The sequence below is a fragment of the Anas platyrhynchos genome, chromosome 2 (assembly GCF_047663525.1).
Source record: "Anas platyrhynchos isolate ZD024472 breed Pekin duck chromosome 2, IASCAAS_PekinDuck_T2T, whole genome shotgun sequence".
Taxonomy (NCBI): domain Eukaryota; kingdom Metazoa; phylum Chordata; class Aves; order Anseriformes; family Anatidae; genus Anas; species Anas platyrhynchos.
In genome coordinates, this window is record NC_092588.1 from 117074691 (window position 1) to 117094375 (window position 19685).

Genomic DNA, 19685 nt, shown 5'->3' on the forward strand with positions numbered 1-19685 from the left:
CAGTTGACTCCTGTTGAATTTAAACTCTTGCTATATATAGAGTTTTGCTAAATGTATGCCCGATGGGCTCTAGTGTATTCGAAAGAGCAGATTAAGACAACTAAAATGCACAGGAAACTGTAAAAAAAATATTTTTACAACAGCTGCTGTACCTTATGAAGGGTCAGCACAGACCAGCAGATGTTTATTAACACTGCTCATTCACTCAAGAGACTGGCAAGCTCTTGCAAACCCTCTCTGCTCTGAGAGAAGGATGTCCAGGAAAGGTCATGACATATTTTAGTTTGGGGGGGGGGGAGAGTTTTATTTTTATTTATTTTAAAGTAGAGAAAATTAAGCATAAACATCAAGACTGTGACAAATTACACAAAACAGGAAATTCAAAGTTATGTCTCACTGCCCCAGGCTTCCTTTGATACTACTAGGTTGCTTGGAATCAGAAAAAGCATCACTCTTGTGCTCACCATTTCATACATTTATTTTTCATTTTGTTTTTAATAATATTCCCTTAATATTACTAACATGCTTTCTGGACAGTTTTTGGAAGGTATTAGGCCATCCCCATCTTTCCTGCATGTGCTGCATTTAACGATCAGAAGCACAGTCACTGCAGTTCGAGCCGCACAATCCACAGCAGTTTCTGAGGGTCAGGGCCCTTCTGAAAGGCTTTTGCCACGTGCAGCTTTCCAGAGCCCTCATGGATCACTCCTTTGGGAATCCCATTTCAAACTCACACACCATTTCTGACATCTTATTTTTAGTGCCATTTCTTTTCTTATGCAAGGAAATGCATATTTTGAGAACAACAATTGCCTGCCTCTTGGAGATGTCCTCAGACCATTTTAAGAAAAGTGACTAATTTGTTTCTTAAGCATTGTGAACACAAAAGATCTTCTCTTTTCCTTTTCTCTCTGGTGAACCCATACTGAAAATATCTGCACAAGCACTCTCAGTTTGCAAAAAAACAGTAGTCCTGTTCACCTCCTCTGGTGAGGTAAAGTAGATTTGCTCCCATCCCTCACTGAACGTTCTCCTTCCTCACACAGGACCCAGGCTGGGGGGCTGATTTGCATTAATACCTTACCAAGCCTCCCTCCCCCTCCAAAAGGCCAGTCTGAAATCAGAGCAGTTCTTCAGTCTAGACAGCTCTCCGATCACACAAACACAACAAAAAACATGGTGTGACAAGCAGGAACCTATGGCTAGGGCAATGGGAAAATGTGAATTTCAACAGGGGCACCCAGACTGATCAGCCCTGATTGCACAGCCCCACGGGCAGGATTGCACCTGAGGATTCTGCATCCCAGGCTGGGGTCAGGCTGCCAAAATGTTACTGTTACTGCTAGGGCAGGTGGGACTTGCCTAGGACTCGACTGCATTGGCTATGGTGCTTGCTTCAGGGAGAACTCTAGGGATTGATGTTTATCCCCAGAAATATTTGCAGAGATGCCTCAGGATAGGCATCAAACACTATGGTGGATCCATAGTTCACATCCACTACAATCATAGTTCAAATCTACCATGAAAGCAGGCAGGAGGTTATTTTGACTTAGAAGGGGTCGGTATAGAAAAGCACTTATGGTGTCTCAAGTCAGTTAACAAGACTTACGTGAGACATTTGAAAAGACAGGTATTGCTCTGCAACTGGTTCATCAGCAGCATACAGACCTATCAAATGTTTTTTCCTCCTAGGATGCTGAAGGATTCAGAGCAGTCTTGTTTTGAGATTACACTGTTTTTCAAGAGAAAGAGCTTTATAAAGGGGGAGTCTAGCACTAATGAAACACAGATACCCTCTATCTGAAGTGAAATGTCTGATCTTGCTGCAGATCTGTAATGTGAACACAAAACCAAAATTCAGCCAAATCACCACAACTCTGTTTTGTTTCAGGGGAAAGTCTGATGAACATTTACCTGAAACTATCACTAGTCTGGGAGAACTGTCCGTAAACCCAGACAAAGTTTTGCCTGACTTTGAGCTTTTGTTCTGAAACTTTTGCTGAGCTTTAATTCCCATCTCATGATTTCAAAGAGCCTGATTCTGAGTGCACTTCCTTTTCTGTAAGCTGAAGATCCTGCGCACCAACGAACAAGTAGCCTAGTCAAATGAAGCCAAACCTAAATAATGGATTTATTTTCAAAAAGAAAAATCAAAAGCAGTCTCAAGCTACAATGCTGTAATTGGAACAGGCTGCATCTCTGCAAATTTTGGTTAAAGAGTCACATTCACAAGTAGGAAATGCTTCGCAGTTATGAAGCACATGGGGCACAAGTGGCATAAGTAAGCCATTAAAAACAGTTTAGATACATTGGCATGGTTTGGAGTACATAAATTACAGTCCTGCTGTCCAGTGTTGTATTTCCACTATGGCAGAGGAATTCAAACCAGAGCTCCTAATCTTGTCCCATACACAGCTCCACGTTGAGCCCCGTAACAGGGTCTTCACAACTGCACCTTTTGTGTCACTGCTGGAGCACATCAAAGTCATGGGTTAAGGGCTGCTTGGTGCCTCTGACCAGGACCTGGATGTTCTTGAAGCACGATCTAAAGCAAACTAAAAAACTGGGATTGGAAGTGACTGAAAAAAATGTCTTCAGCCACAGCACGGCCACAGGCCAACTTAAACAAGCATGTGCTCAGCATGGGGACAATCTCTATCTCATACTATAGAAAACGGTATGTGTGTACACCTACTGCTACCGAATCAGGACAGAATTTCTGTATTTTATAACACAACAATAAGTGTGGGGAGAAGCTGTGTACACACAAAGACTTACAGCTGCCCATTCAAAATAAGCATTTAAATGGATTAACCAGACAACTGTGCTTTCAAACCCGCAATCTTTACACAGTTACATGATTCAGAGGGATTTATAAATATTTGTTTTTCCAGATAAAGGCAGGGTATTAGCAGGATTATTTTTTTTTTTTTTAAAGTGCTTTCACTGCCACTATCCCTTCTTCCCAGCCATAAACAAACAAATAAAATAAAAACGAGGAAACAAAAACAAGGCTTTGCTGAAGGTGCAAAATTTGTAGTCACGGTTTAAGTCTTGTGTACTTTCTTTTAAACTTAATATAAAATGACAATTTACTAATGTGGAGTGCAGACCACCTCATTTTCTTTAGCTTTTTGAAGACCTCTATAATTCAGAAATATTTGGGAGAGATGGAATTCAAGTTAAGGCACATCTCCCAACCAAACGATGTTCCCACTATGGTCCTAGTTTACAGTATCATCCATGCATTCTGATAAAACAGAATCCTGTGCAATTTCTTTCTCTAGACCTGAGCATAACCCATCCTTCCTGGTCTGTTTGAAAAACAGTTTCCAAATAAGAAGTCTCACTTAACAAATCCACATCCTTTGCACACACAGAGACTTCTCTGTCAGTCACTGATGGGCAAACATGTTTATGCAGAAGCTCTGTTCAGAGCTCCTTTTTGCTGTAAGGAGCCATTTTCCTCCAGGAAAATGTTTATGAACCATTCTGTCCTCACACAGCACGATTTGAATGACAGATTCAGGAAAACAGTGTGAAAAAGAAATTACTCTCTTTCATAATCCATCAGCTCAGCTAAAATAGTAAATCAGAGGAAAGTTAGACTCAAATGTAATCCCTTGGGAGTAGAATCACTTTGAATGGATTTGGGAAAAAACACACACATCCTTCTCAAATTCAGTAGCTTGGATGGTTATATTTGTCTCTGTCAAGTTACATGCAAAGAATCAGAATAACACGATTTAATACCCTGGGGATATGTTCTCTTGATAGATGCATCTAACTTCCACAACCGTTAATGGGAATTATATACTGAGTATTGAGAAAAGAGCACATGCATAAAAATACACACTTTTAATGACATCCAACCTTAGGAAAACTTTCTTTTGTTGACTGCTTTCACTGAAATCCTACTGCTGTCACATGCTGCTACAGAGTTATCAGATTTCTTGGTAAAGAAGTATCTCTACCAGCAAAGCAGCATCTCCTTTATCTGCTGAGTGTAAATTTGCTAGCATACCCCTCAGGTATTAGCTGTTCTTTTTAATGCCTTTGCAAATGACTCCCTGCAGTTACCTTTGGGACTGTGACTCAGCAGCTGGCAATACCATCCCACTGAAATAAGGGAAAGAGTAAGTCAGCTCCTCCATTTCTGTTTGAGGCTGAAATTTTACTGGGCTTAAAGAAAAATGAAAACCATGGGTGAAGCCTACCCATTGTGAAATAGTAAGGTGTTTTGCCCTTAAATACATCCCTTGAAAGTTCACCAAGAGGTCCTTATCATTGCCATTATTCCTAAACCACAAGTGTGAGTAAGTCATTAGGTTTATTATAAAATTGAATATTTTTACAACAATCTCTTCTGTATTTGTGCATGGTCCAGTCCCTAAGCCCTCACATTTAAAAAAAAACAGCACTAGACCCTTAAAAGTCTGCACGTAGGAATATAACAATTCTCACTACGTACAATACAACATTACCCACTCTTTGCAGCAGCCAGGCCCCAGAAGGGTTGGCATTATGGTGTATGATAAGGACATTCCTCCCTTAGACACAGCTCAGTAGGAAGGAACTTGCCAGTCTAAAATGTTTAGTCTACCTGCCTGAAGATGTGTGAGGGACTGCAGGCTCTTTGTTTATGATGAGCCAGAATAAAACTGTAAATAAACTCAGAATGTGAAGTGTACACATGGAGTTGTATTTCTAGGGTTTTCCCCTCCCAGTTGCTATTGATAGGGCCATTGTTTCCAAAATCCCGCTATTCCAGGTCCTCAAGCTACAACCTATGTCATTCTCAAGAACACAGTCTTTCAGCCGCACTCCAAGACAGCATACGTGCTTGCAAGTGGCCTCGTTTAGAAGAAACATTATAAAGAGGAAAGCAATTTAAATGTCTGCAAAACAATGACTTCTGTTGAAGGAATTGTTTCAGGGAGAAAGCTAGGAAGAGAGAAGACAAACACAAGAGCAAGTGCATCAAGCAGCAGCTCGGAAGCAAATCATCCATTTTCTCTTAATTTTCATCCAGGTATCTCACAATTTCATCCAATTACCTCAAAATTTCTTCTAACAACTGAGAACTACAGAAAGTAAAATACAGTGATAGTTCATAAAATTTTTAATGGTGCAGTTCATTTCTGGCATCAGAAACAAACATTTCTCATTCTGCTCCCACAAGACAGAAGATGTTTGCTGTCACATGCATGAGTTGAATTTAATAGGTCAGGATCTTCAGCAGATGCTAATCAATGATTTGAGCGCTGTTATGTCAAATTATACTAGCTGATGTTTAACAGTTTTGAGTCACTGAATGTTTCTGGATATTCGTCATAGCAGATAATCATCCTTTATCGGGAGGGAACTCACTCAACTATAGAAATCAGTAATAGTCTGCAGGATGTCTAAGGGTTCTTATGAAATGCCTTGATCGCTTTAATCAAATGCCAAATGGATTAATAATTTTGTCAGGAAAATACTATTTCAACAACTGCCATTGAGAAAGCTGTGCATAACACAGCCATAGTGGCTGAACTGCTCAGCATCCCTTTAAATATCACAAGCAAGTTGTGGGCTTTGTTATGGTTTCTGGTGTAGCTGTTCAGTGACGTGGGCATCTCATTCTCTAAAGCTGTCGCTTTGGCATTTTCCACAAATACTACACTCACACAGAACAAAATACGTTTTCCAAAGTGTTCTCACAAAACAGAACAATTCCAAGCTTTCCAAACAAAATAATATCTTAATTTATACCAGAGGGAAGTGCTCTGTACGAATGGAGACATTTTTTAAATTCCTTGGATACGAAATTTTATAACTCATGCATATTTGAAATATCCTTCAACTGGGTTAGCTGGCTGAGTGCCTTAACTGTTTGTTACTTCTGGAGATGCTAGTACTAATTCTGAAAGACATGAGTGAAACCAGCCTGGTGGTTACCAGCTGTATCACAGATTTTTAGGTTATAGGACCTTTATGGCAAAAAGTGCTGGGATGATTTTCCCAGTCCAACCTTCCATAAGTGAAATCATTCCACTCAGCTACTTTTGCATCAAGCCCAAACTTCTGTGTGTATATCTATAAAAAGTAAAACCCTGCCTTGACATAGTGATTCACATTGGGAAGTCCATTACTTCCCTTGACAGGGCTCTACTAATGTAATTATCCTCTTTGTTAAAAATGCACACCCTGCTTTTAGAGTGATTTAGTTCACCTAGAGTTTCCATCTGTTGGAATGGGTGCTTGTTTACATTTATAATCTCATCTCCCTGAAGAGCAAAAAAAAAAAACCAAGTTAGCCCTGCTTAACACTTTATTTCCATCAGTAACTGTGCACAAACTACTCACAGTTTACCATTCTGACAGAGCAAACTTAGCTAGGCTGCACCACCTTACATTTGCCTTGAGGCAAATGCTCCCAGTTCCTGGTGTTTATAGGTTTGTTATCTTACAAAGGCATGGCAAACTGCCTGCATACCTCACCAAATCTGTATCCAACCATAGAATAGCAGATCTACGTACTGTTCCTAATTCTTTTGTTCTTCTTATGTCCAAAACCACAAGTCTTTCATTTTCAAAAGCCAGGCAAGCATAACATTAAATCCACACCTAAAAATGCTAACAAGGCAGTATGGCTCCCTGATCAAACAATACCACCTCCTTCCTAAGCCACTGCAGGCCTAAAGACAATTGAGTGGAAATTACAGCTCTCTGCAGAGCTATCTACACCTGTGTTGCAAAAACACAAAATGGAAATTTAAAACAAAATCCACCTTTTAAAAGAAAGAGTGATGACTGTATTGGTAGCATAACTACCCATGCTAAGCAACAGCTTGGCAAGGCAGGTGTCAGTGTTTTCTATTTCTAGGTGTGTGGTTATGATAGTGGTAAGCGTGCCTTGTCATTAACTTCCAAGGGTAAGATACTTCAAATAATTAGTGGTTTGCTTCTAGCATTTGCTACCCACCTCCAACCATGAGAAGGCCAATATGTTTCTGACTTCAAACCACTAGTAGGTATGTGTTTGACAATCACACTATGTGTCACCGGAACAGAGCACCAGCCAAGTTAGGGGAAGTTCAAGTTGGCTGAAGTGTGAATAATATATACGTAGACAACTGGGGGAAGAGTTAGGCCTTAAATAGTCAAACCAAACCTTGTGCCCTCACCATTCTCTGTCAGCTGCTAATACACAGTTTCTTAAACACAGAAAAATGAGGAAAAGGGGGAAGAGCAAATTGGATCTTGTTGAAGTTGGCAGGGTATTTGAGGCTGACAAGGATTCCTGGATGCTCTGAGGGTTATCATCCAGAATTTCTGTTGAGAAAAACAGTGGTTATGACACTCTTTAAACTTAAATTTCCCAATCACAATAGACCAGTGTTGAAACTACCTCTGTTCATTTCCCACAATTTCTATAATTGTCTATAGAAACAATAATTGACACATCAATGCGTTTATTTTTTCATAGCTGTTTAGCAGAACTAGTTCAAACTGTGGAAATTCTAATACAAATAACCGTACTGAAGTTTAACAGTTGCATAAGAAATACAATGGATGACATCCTGGGAAGCTGGAGATCTGGGTTTGGGTCTCCAGAGACTAAGCGAGACTGAGCCCTGGTTTCTCGTTTCCTAGCTCACTCTTTTAACCAAAGGTCAAGATGCAAAAACTGTGTTCAGTTACAAGTCACTGTCAAGTCTTACCTCCTCCTCCCATGTAAAAGAAGGAGCCTCTAAGTCACTCCTACACACAGAAGCAGCTTTTGTACCTAAATCACATACTTTGAAATCTTCCTTCTAGCATCAAACACCTAGCTTTAAAACAATGCAAAGTTTACCCATGCTCAGGTACTCATCCTAAATCTCATCTTGCTACATCTCCATGACTTAATTTGAATCATCTTTATATCTTCCCTTCTACACATTAAAGGCAGGGGACGTATACGTATGGGAAGCTCTAGGCTGCTTCTTGTTGCACTAACATTCACAGTAACAGCATGGCTTCAGGGAGGAGTGGGAACACCAGGCAAAAATTTCAAGGCAAAAGTATAAAATGTGAGAGGTAAGGAATGTGTAAGAAGGAGTTGAAGGAAAAAAGAAGAACAACAATGAAGAAACCCTTTTTGAACTCTTTTCCCAAAGAGTTCACCAATCTTTTCCTGCTGAACATCTTCCTATTTTTTTTTTTTTTTTATCAGCCACAGGCAAACGGGGAGCAGGTATGGCTTTAGTTACAACCAGACAATGTGGTATTGCTGTTAACACGCAAACTTGGGCTACGCCAGCTTTGTAAGCCTGATGGCCTGGCATTGTACACACCAGATGAGAATAGTACAAATGAAATAAAAGCATCAGATTCCCAGATTTTTGACTTAAGGCATTCCCTTGTGGTAAAGTTGGGCAAGGAAATGGAAGAACTGACTGAGGGAAAGGGGGTATTCAATAGCTGAGAAGCACGTATTTGCTGACCTAGTTATTTTGTGAAAGCTTCAATAAAGGGGCTTACGAAGTCATGACTATTACATGGTACTCTCTGATCTTTTCATGGGGATGAGAAACGGTTGTTTCCAGTTTAAGGAAAAAAAAAGGTTCTGTATGTAAAGTCTCTCTTTGTTGTGCTATGAACTCCCTGGAGAGAATATCAGTCACCCTGCAGGGGCTGGAATAATGAATGAATCCATCAGGGAACAGCCTTTCTTCTCCTCTGACATGCTTCGGGGGACCACACGCACACACATCCACCCTTTCTCTGCAGAGTGCTGCCTCTACAGCCCCGATCAGTCTCAGCCAGCAAGGACCTTTCCTCTCAGAGCCCGTCACTGATGGAGTTTAGATACTCTCAAGCTGAGGAGTGGCATGACCGTGGACCTCCCGCTTTCAGGGCAAAGGCTCCAACCACTGTAGGAAAAGGAGGCAATGCAACCATGAAAATCAGTAATGGGAGCTGTGGGGAGGTAAAAGGTACACAGCAGGGCAGCTGGCCAACTGCCACAGCACAGTCGTTGCAGAACCATAGATCTCCCTGCATGCTGAAGACAAACGAGAAGGGTAATTGCTGCGTGCTTGCAGGCAGAACCAGCCAAGGGAAATAAAGGACCAACAACCACCTGCATACAACAGCTCTTCTCTTGAGATCCTCACAGGTTCCTGATCATAGATTGACAAATTTGTACTGTTCAAATCCTCATTAATTTCTTCCCATTAGTGAAGCATGCAAAGATTTATTTCTTCTTTCCTGTACTCCTGTGAGTTTGTCAAGGAGAAGGAGGCGTGCTGGAGTTTCTACCCAGTCACAGGAAACCCAGTTACAGGAAAGTTTAAGATAGCTGCAGAGCTAGAGGGGGTGGTGTCCTGAGAGCTGAAGGCGACCAACTACCACGTGAACTCCAGAAGCAACTCAGTGTTGGTCAGATGCTGAACTCCCCAGTGTGATTTTATCATCATTCCATCTTATCACTATTGTTAATATAATGAAAAATTACATCCTTAAAGGCATATGTCTTTATCCTAAAATAGGCTGCATTTTAAAGGTGAATAAAACAGCCTATGGAATCTCTTGCTCAGACTAACAGAGATGTGCTGCTCTACATAATTTAGTAGCCTCACAGTGACTTGAAGAGAAATAAATGAACATACAGCTACAGTCTTCCCTTCAGCAGTGGCCTGAAAATTGCATGGTGGATACTGACTATCTACTGAAAGAATATTTTAATGGACTAGAGAGTTGGAGAAAAGAACCTGTGGAAAGCAAAAAGCATAATTACATCTATCATATTTCCCTGAGCATTCATTTTAATGGGCAGAATTTATTCACAAATGCTACTCTCATGGAGCACATAGTAAATACAAAAGACATGTTAGGTCCTGATGTAACTGACTTCAGATTTGCTCCAGCCACAGCTCCCAGAAAGCATAGGGAAGTTGATCAGGGCAGCCAGATTCCACTAAACACAGGGCAGCAGTCAAAGAAAATGTTAGAAAATTTTGGCTCCCTTAGAGCACTAAGAGCTTTTTACTACATAAGTACTGCATAAGTACTGTGGCCCATTGCTGTTCTGCAGCTGTATGCAGTGAGCTGTCAGTAGTATCTGATCTGCTAATTAGACCTCGAGGATCGGAACAGATTGGCATCTCAAGACTTACAAGAATCCTGGATAGCTGCTTCTGCTTCCTTCCCTGAAAATAACCAGAAGTCATCCATTAGTAATCATCTGTGGTCTGTTTCAAAGTTCACTCTCTTGTACAGCAACATCAAAAATGTACTTACATTAGTTAGTGAGATGAAATCTACAAAATTACCACATTATCTTCCAAAAGCCCCAGGCACAAGCTAGCCATGCCAACAGGTGATGTATACAGCGCGCTTATTTCCAATTCTGTGCTGCAGAATCCATGGCAGGATTATAAACAGAGGGAGCTGGTTCACCTGCATCTCACATCTAAAATATCTAGACTCAGAAGAACCACAGGCTAACTCCTAGAAAGCCTAACTGAAGTGCCTTTTCTTTCTAAGTCTATGAAATGAGTACCAGCTCATTCAGGACACTTCTGGATGAGACCTTAAAAAATTAAAACACGTCCACATTTTGAGGAGGAGTTTGCCCCTTAGTCCTTATTTCCCACTCTCCACTTTGCTTCCTTACTAATTACACCAGCATTAGTAGCTTATCAGTGATGTGGGAGCTTTCATTTTCATACAGCTTGGGAAATGTACGTGACTGCATTTGAATTAAAAGCCTGGCCTTGATGAAAAATAATCCCTCTTGTACATTTCTCTTTTTTGGGACCACCTATCCCCCATCAATTAATCTCCATCCTCACAAACTCTCCTCCCATCATTCTTACTGGGTAAAAACCCTTAATGATATATTGCAAGAAGTTTGGAAACACTTCCTTTCCCTTGACTGCCCGAAACCTCTCCTTCCTAAAGTTGCGAGGCCTACAAAACGCTGCAGTCAAACGACTCTTTTGCTCCAAGAAAGAGAACCAGAGAACCAGATCGCTCTGGCTCCTGTAAGATTGATATCACAAAAGCCCCCCCGAGGGAATTACAGACTCATAACATACAGTTGCCTATTATTTATTCCGTGGCCAGATTCTCAGCTGGTATAAATCAGAGCAGGTTCCTTGCCTTCAACAGAGGAAAGCTGATTTATGCCAGCTGACAGTCTGGCCCTGCATGCGTTCCACTTGCACAATGCTAGTTTTTAAAAGAGGCCCATTAAAGTGCCCGAGGCATGTAAGAACCACACTTGGGTCTTTACTTGGAAAATGTTGCTCGGAGGAGTAACACTCTGAAGCCTTCCCACTGCTCTCAGAGTACGTAGTGTTCAAATCCACTTGCTTTCCTAACAGAAGGAAGTCTCTGTGCCCTGACAGAACCACCACAACCTTGGGAACACAAGATGGATTTTATAATGTCTCAGCGCAGACCGGGTTTTTAACTGAGCTTAAATGCTGAATTAAATGAAGCCCACAGGTACACCAATGCAATGTTTTGGAGGAACTGATCAAACGCACAGAGGGCAGAAGCTATCTTTCAAAAGTCGCGTTACTGGTGAGTATAAAAAGCCAGAAAGAATACGGTGTGACTTTCAAATCACTGGCTGAACTTCAAGCTTTAGCTGCTACAGAAGTCTTTCTTTTTTTCCCCTTATAAACTCAAAGATCTACTTAAGAGGGGCAACTGAGCTCTTTTGAGGATTTGGGCCAAAGTCCCTGGGTACAAATAGAATGTGTGTAGGAAATAGAAGATAGCTTTCTCATACCTCTAGCTCCAAATTATCTTTTCACAAGCACAATGTTAACCCTAGCATGTCGTGGCAGAGATGGATCTGCTGGGCTCTAAGGTGAAGGATGCTTGGGCTGTGAGGAAGCAGACTCCTCTATCCATTACTGAAATCTATTAATTTCAGGGAAATTTTTGCTAATATACTACTCTGGGTGAGTGGGGAAGAGGAATCCTGGAACCAGACTATCAGGACTGTTAGTAATAAAAATTGTGGTTCCTTTGCAGGACACAAATTTCTGAATAGTGTTAGTATGATATAAAATAAAAAGTAGAAGACACCATTCAATCTGTGCAATGCCATTCCCACCAAACAAGAAGACAAACGCATGACCACAGATCAACCTAAATAACGCTGTCAGAAAAATATTTTTCCTGTCCCACAAAATGCCATAACATTTCATACATTTTCATATTCACAACCAGAGGGAAACAAAAATAATTTGAAGTGGTGCGGGGCTGTTTGCTCATGCATGCAAGATGAAAGAAATCGACAACCATCCAATATCCTGGAGGCAGTGGACAGAGGGAGCTCCAGATTCAGATGTTGTCTGAGTCAGGGCAGGCACTTGATCCTGCTTTTCTTCCATCCTTGACCAGTGATTATTCTAATTATTGATTAATGATTTCTCTTTCTGTCACTTCCGTATCAGAAATTCCACCCTGAACTAGGAAAAAAAAAACTGTTTCCTGATGAAAGTTTAATGGAAACTGGTACATTTCCACAAATTGTTTCAGTTTTGACAAATCAGCATTTTCCCATGAAAAACAGTGTCAAAAGCTCTCAACCAGCTCTAATTCTAACCAGATTAACTCAGGGATGAATGCCAGCAGGAAGTTCCTGCTAAATACCAGTTGTTTGAGCAAAGGAAAACTACTCCTTCCCCCAGACGATCTTCCCAGAGGTGAAAAGGCTTTAAAACCCATATGAAAAAAAAAAGGACTGGCAGTTCCATCTGTAACAACTACAATGGCATTCAGAGCAAGAGGAAAAAAAAAAAAAAAAAAGCTTATTGGAAAAAAATGAACAAACACCGACAAATCAGCATTTAGTATTTCTCCCACCACTGTTAGTGTTATTGTTTCTTTAAATCTGAAACAGTTGCTGAACTTTGCAGCAAAGCAAACAAATGGACATCAGTCTCTGAATCCATACGGACTGCAGGGGCAAATCCCTTGATAAAAGTGATTGCATGTTGTCACCAACAGAAATAGAATCCAGCTAGTCCCTGTGAGATGAGTTAGTTTTAATTACTAATATGGCTAAGCTTTCATTGCTTGATGGTGTTTGAAGTGGTTTGTTCTCTCAATGTATCTTAACATCTGTATATTAACTAAACCCGTGTCCTTTCAGGCAGCAGGATGTAAGTGGTTGTATTCAACCAATGTCAGTCCTGCCAGAATGAAGCTGTACTATGAAAAAATAACAACTTAAGGCTGAGAGCCCAATCTTGTATATATATAGTACCAATCCATGGCTTAAAACAGCATTTTCCTTAACTACAGTGTCCTGCCACAGCACCCACTCCTAGCTGCAATAGCAATATATCCCTTCTTACTTAACATAGTAAGAAGCTTTAGTAGGACTCCTATCACTTCCACCTGGCATCAAAGTTAACCTTCCAAAGGGCTCCAAACTGCTCTGCCAAAAGCAAGGCATTTTTTTTTTCCTGATTTATTTTGGCCTATTTTAATCTTCTAGTTCATAAAAAAGCACAAGTATTTTGCCCCCACTTTTTTTTTTTTTTTCTCGATAATAAGTGTTTAAAAACCCATTCCCATTATTCTCTAGGAATAAACAGAACAAATGCACAAACAGAAATAAACAAAAAACGCGCCCACAAACATCTCCTTTAACCCCAACTAAATTTAAGGCTAAAGACCTATTAAGTGAAACAAACGCTCAGCTTTAAGCCTCTTAGACTAGGTCTCAAGTCCTAGTCCTAGTCCTTTCTTTTTCATGACAGGACTGGTTCTCTACTACTCTGTGTGGGGAATCTCTTGTGCTCTGCAACATCTGCACAAAACTACTTCATATCTTGGTCCATTTTATTGAATTCACAATGCTCTGGTGATATGAGCCAATTTGTGTCCATAGGACATGCCTGCCTGGCAAGAGAGCTCCTATGTAGCAAAGATGACATTGCACCACTGCTCCCACCCACCTTGGAGCACCCCTTAGTTCCTCTGCTCACCAGATGTCAGAGAAGACATGGGCATCTCCATCCTGCTGAGCTCAGGACCATGGAGCCACAAAGGTGGCTGGAAGCCCTGATTGTCACTGTGCCACCAACACTGACCTGCAGACATGCCAACAGTGTGGAGGCTGCACGGATCACTCTCACATCAAGATCTGTCATTGTGCTAGTGATAATATTTCAATCTAGCTGTCAGAAACGCATTTGGTTATGCAAAATCCAAGACATTAATAAATTGGCCCCAAAACTGGTTGTGTTCATTCTTGCTACCTTTAAGTCAGGCACATATCTTCTGAGGTCAGAGGAGAAGTGATACAAAGTGAACATGGCATAGACAAAAAACTCCCTATGCCATGAATGCAAAAATATTATCTTAAAAATATCTCTTAGAGGAAATATAACCATGGGAAACCCCAACAACTGGTGCTACCGTGACAGCTTACTCTCCCCCCTGCCAAAGTGCAACTCTTTTCTAAAAGACTAGTTCTGAGAAGGGAAAAGGAAAAAAAAAAAACAAAAAAAAAAACAACTTTTTTTTTTTCCTAAGTAAGTGTGACACCATCTTTGTTCCTGAGTTCAGAATAAGCTTTGTCACAACGACAACTTTTATCAGCCATTATTATAGCATAGTGCGCCTTTGAAACTATAACAACTCCTTCCAGAAAGGACTATTTAATTTTAAAGCAATGCTGTTTGGGTAAATGTAGGTCATATAATATTTTTATAAAATATAAGCAGAAAAACTATGAATATGAAAAAGTGATATATTCCATTGCCCATTTTTTGGAAATTGCTTTTGAAACAGTTTTAGGAAACTCATGTGCTATAGCTTTATGTAACTTCACTGACACTAATGGAACTACCTTCATTTGCAGCAGCTTAAGATCTGGCTCATCATTTTTTGATAGAAACCATTCCTATGCGGCATTCACCATCTGAATATTATATTAGTATGTTAATGCCAAAGAGCTCAGAATAGCAATTAAATAAAAGTGATTTTCAAAGTCTCAGGTATAAAGTTCTCAGAATTCAAGGATACCCCATAAATAGAAAAATTGCAATAATATCTCTGTTCTGTTCCAACTTCCCTCCTGAAATAACTGGAAATTTGCCAGAGCTTTAGTGGGGGACAGGAATGCATTTTAGATTTGATCACGTTACAAACATGTTCCACCATGTTACGAAGATGTTTGTTCTCATACTTCCCTCTTGCAACTCTCTGAAACTCTATGCTTGATTTTATTACTTTTTAATCAACTATCATAAGGCTTTTAAAAGATAAGGAGACAATAATGAAAGTAAGAGCTTGAATGAATGGAGAAATTAGGTTCCAGATATGCAGAAATAAACAACTATTACACAGATTATTGCAAAGCACAAATTTCTGTTTTTAATACCCAAAATGCAAATTACAAATTTGTATTCAGTTGGACACAGCAGCGTCAATTTCTTGTGTAGCCAACTGATGGTTTGCCCAGCCAATTATTGGTTAAACACACAATACAGCATCTTCAACCACACACACACACAAAAAAAAAGAAAACACACACAATGTCCCCTTACTCTATGGAAAAAACTGTAATCACTTGTGTCTAGCACAAGAGATTAGGGAATCTGTTTCAAAGCAGATAGTGGCAATTGGACCTGTTGGTGAATTTGTGATTTTCTCCAGATTCTTTATGGGAATGTACCATCCTCATCGAATGATTTGCTGTGAAGAGCAATCAGAAGAAATTTTAGCTAGGGCTCTATCAACCTCCTCGCCAACAAGTGCCAGGTGGTTAGCAGGCACACCTGGGAAGTGACTGATACCTCTCCTGTCTCATCCCCACTGACCTGTTGAGCTATTGATTCCTATAGTAGTCAGTCAGATTGCTATAGTAAGACAGTAGCTTTTCCCTCACCCCCCATTTTGTTTTCCCAAAATAACATTTGGCAGCTCTAGTTTTCATTTTGATGCCAAATAACAACCAATATCCAAACCCCAAACTTTCTGTCCCCAACAGAACTGTTGTTTTCTGAGCAACTTTACCTGCTATGCATGCAATAAGATACTGCAGTAGTTATTAAAACAATTTTCAACAAGTTTTGAAGCTGCAAATTACCTGACAACAGGTGAACTCAGTTTTGGTTATTATAGACTGTAGATAAAGATCTATGCAGGCTGAGTGAAAAAAAGCATAATAATAAATGACACGAGACTAACAGAATTGGAGCTTTTTCATTTAGAGATGTGTGTAATAGGATTAAAGAACAAATCTGGGGCTGGTGTCAACATAAGAGCCCTTACTAATTAAGTATGATTTATATCGATCAGCAATATCAATACGTAGCAAAATCAGTAAGAAGCCGCACACCTCAAATTTAAACTAATAACGTGATTGAGCTCTGGGACACCACCGCGCCTTATCCTTGAGTTGTTTTTAATTCATCTGACCTAAGCTCACATGAGTAACTCTGCAGGTATGCGAAACCTGTTGACTTTGACAGGATTATTAATAAAGCATGGAGTTATTCACGCCGTACGTAGCTATTGGCAGTGAGCATGCAGGAACTCTCCCCTTTACATCCTTGTGTTTTAGCAGCAGGTCTGGGACTGCTATTGACCAGGAGTGGGGACAATCGGAGGGCACAGAGCAAAGTTTGCAGGAGCTCAGGTGTGCATGCATCTGACCTGAGGGCTAAAACTGGCAATCACAGGACATCTCAGAAACACACTTACAGCTTCACAACTGCTGCAAAACCAACACCTGAAGCACTCCGAGGTTCTTTTTTTAGGTGCACCGGTGGTGCAGCACAGTGATTTAGGGCCTAGCCCTGCGGTTACCGATGCTACCTCGCACGGCACCGGCAGGACGGGGAGCAAAAAGAAGCTCCTCGGGGCAGGGACCTTGCTCTCACAGCAACCACCGAGACTCCAAACCTCCCCGCGAGGAATCCCGCAAGCCACAGGCTGCAGAGCCTCTCTCTGAGGATGTCTTCGCAAAAAAAGTGCCCGGGGGGGGGCCCCGGTGCGGCCCGGCCCCAGGTGCCGCAGCCGCAGGGCCAGCCGCCGGCTCCCCGCCTGCCCTCCCCGGGCTCCCCCGGCCGGCCACGACCGTGCCTCGTTCCCTGCCAAATTTCCCCTTTTCTCCCCATTTCTCCCCCCGGCGGGCGGACCCCGGGCTTCGCCGCGGACCCCCCGCTCCTTTCTCCCGGCGTTACTTTTTTTTCCAGCAGGGCACCAAACAACCGCGCTGCCCCCTCCCGTGGCGTTTCCAGCTTCCAAACTTTCTTAGCAACCGAGCCCTCCTCCCTCCTCCTCCTCCTCCTCCTCCTTCTCCTGAGGCACTGTCAAGCGGGACTTACCCCGAAGCGCGGCGGGGAGCGAGCTGCCCAGGAGCACCCACAGGGCCAGCACCCGCAGGCGGCTCGGCAGGAGCGGAGTCATCGCGGCACGGCTCGGCACGGCTCGGCCCGGCCGGGAGGGACGGAGAGGAGGGGACGGAGGCTGGGAGGGAGGCCGGGAGGGAAGGAGGGAGGCAGGGAAGGAGGGAGGGAGGCCGCGGCTGGCAGGGCGGTGGGGGAGCGGGCTGCGCGCTTCGCCGCTCGGGACTGCGGGTGACTCACTGCAAACTTCGGTGCTGCAGGGGAAACAGGAAATCTTAAACTTCGCAAACAGCTGGGCAGGACTTTCTTACTCTCACAGTAGTTCCTTCTCTCCCCCCCTACCCCCCCACCCCTTCGCATTCACTCCCCTCCCCTGCGCTCGCTCTTTTTCTTTTTTTTTTTTCTATTTTTTTTTTAACCTCACCCCGTTTGTTGTCAATCATCTGCCAGAGGCCAGCCCCCGCAGGTCCGGCTCTCCCACCAGCAGCCCCGAAGTACAGCCCGGCTCCCCTCGCCCCCTTCCCTGCCGAGCAGGGACCGGGCACTGCCCCCAGCGAGGGGCTCAAGGGCGAGCCCGACCCGTCCTTCCTCCTCCTCCTCTCCTCCTCCTCTTCGTCCTCCCAGGGGATGGCAGGGGCCGGGACTCCTGCCGTCCGGAGCACTGGGCTCCCCTTGCATCCCCATCTCTGCGCCCAGCGATGCTGCTGCATCCCCTCTCCCCTGCGGGCGCAGAGATGGACAAAAAGCCCAGCTGAATTATGGCAGGGGGCAGGGGAGGTTGAAGTCGGGGTAATAACAGGAAATGTTCACACAGACTTGCTAGGCACTCAGCTTGCAGATGTTGAAGAAGACTGTGACAACTTGTCACCTACTTCTTTTTTTTATTATTATTTTTTCATTTTGCTCCTAAAAGGCCTGGATACACACCACTTGCTCCAAAAAGCTGCATGTGTGACACATACAAAGTTCATCACCATTCCTCACTCCATCACCGTTTAGCTTTTGCCAGAGGTTTCTCCAGAAGGAAGAAATTGTACGGGGGATTCAGTGAGTGGGAGCACAGCAGTGATGCCAGCTTTGCATGGCAAGGCAGAGACTGGGAGAACCATTAGACCCTTAGCAGGTTTAGGCTGAATTAAGCCTGAGCCTTCTGCCAATATACATCCAGCCATTGCATAAGTCTGGAGACCCACTTTTGGTCCACAAAGTCATCTTCTCTGAATTAGATGTCTGGGCATTGAATAAAAGGTAAACTGATGCCTATGGAGATAAGTTGAGAGTGTCTGTTCAAATGTTGGTGATTCATTTCTGTCTCAGTTACAGTGCTAGTTAGAGGTACAGTTTGGGGTATTTCAGAAAAAGGACTAAACCCTCTGGGGACATATACGTAATCATGCTCTGAATGTCCCAGATTAATGCGGTATGAATTTGGAAATGTTTGCATAATGCATTTAATTGGCCTATAACAGACATAAAAAATCACATTGTGATTTTATGTAAATTTAGTTTTTAAAACTCCCTAAATGCATATTTTCACAGTGCAGACCCAGTTTATGGTGCAAATTCTCATAAACCAAGAGCATTTTCCTCTTCCTCAACCCCTTAAATACAGTTAAGATTCACTCCAATACAGTTGCCACTTTCCAAAGGTCAAGAAAATGTTGGATTCAGGCTAAGGACAGACTGGGAAGTTATCAAGTCCTGTACATCAACCCTATGCTAGAAGCTGGCTGCGTTTTTAGTGATCCACTTGAATGAAAACATTTCTGAATGCCCAGCAGTATATATGGTATAACTGTATACCTTTCCCTTTCCTTGTAGCTGTCAAGCTGCAGGCCTCAAAGAGTTTCTGTTTGCTTAGAAAGTTAGCTGTGTATAATGACTGGGCTCTCCTGTTAGTCTTTGGTGACTAACTTCCAATATGGAAAGAAGCTAAACAGTCATTAAATACAGATTTAGCGTTACTGTTCAAACCTGTCACAATCCAGGTGTGACCAGGTGTGAGCTGGCCTCTGCCTCACGTGCATTTCTCTCCCTTGTGCAAGTGCTATGGCTCTCTTCCCACATCTTCTGACCAGCATCTCTCCTCCGGGGTCTGGGAGCAGGAAAGGGGCTTGCAGGAGCTGGAGACCTTGGGGAGGCCTGTGCTCAGCCCTCCAGTGGTCTCACATCCCTGACTGCAGCCTGGCAGCACAGCCCTTCTCTCTAGCACAAGAGGCAATGCAGCCCCAGCTACTCAGTAAGGAAGAGGTCTACTGCAAGTGGACTTTAGAAGTCTGATTCTTCCACCTGAGCATTGCTTTTATTTCTGGACATGCCATACAGAGA

The 19685-nt window shown here is 42.5% G+C and overlaps 1 protein-coding gene across 2 annotated transcripts in view; it reads right to left on the reverse strand.

Moving 5' to 3' along the window:
- The window catches only part of TGFBR2 (transforming growth factor beta receptor 2), a 58919-nt gene extending 40965 nt beyond the window's left edge, over window positions 1-17954 (reverse strand). Inside the window, exons 1-3 of one of the 2 annotated variants that reach the window (XM_027451097.3) lie at window positions 17782-17954; window positions 17337-17611; window positions 10146-10178 (exon numbers count right to left, since the gene is read on the reverse strand). In XM_027451097.3, coding sequence (XP_027306898.1) covers window positions 10146-10178; window positions 17337-17418 — 115 coding nt within the window. In that variant the 5' untranslated portion in view covers window positions 17419-17611; window positions 17782-17954. Of the gene's footprint in view, window positions 1-10145; window positions 10179-17336; window positions 17715-17781 lie in introns of those variants that run through there. The other variant, XM_072033447.1, reaches the window with a different exon arrangement.
- Between the last annotated feature and the right edge of the window lie 1731 nt (window positions 17955-19685).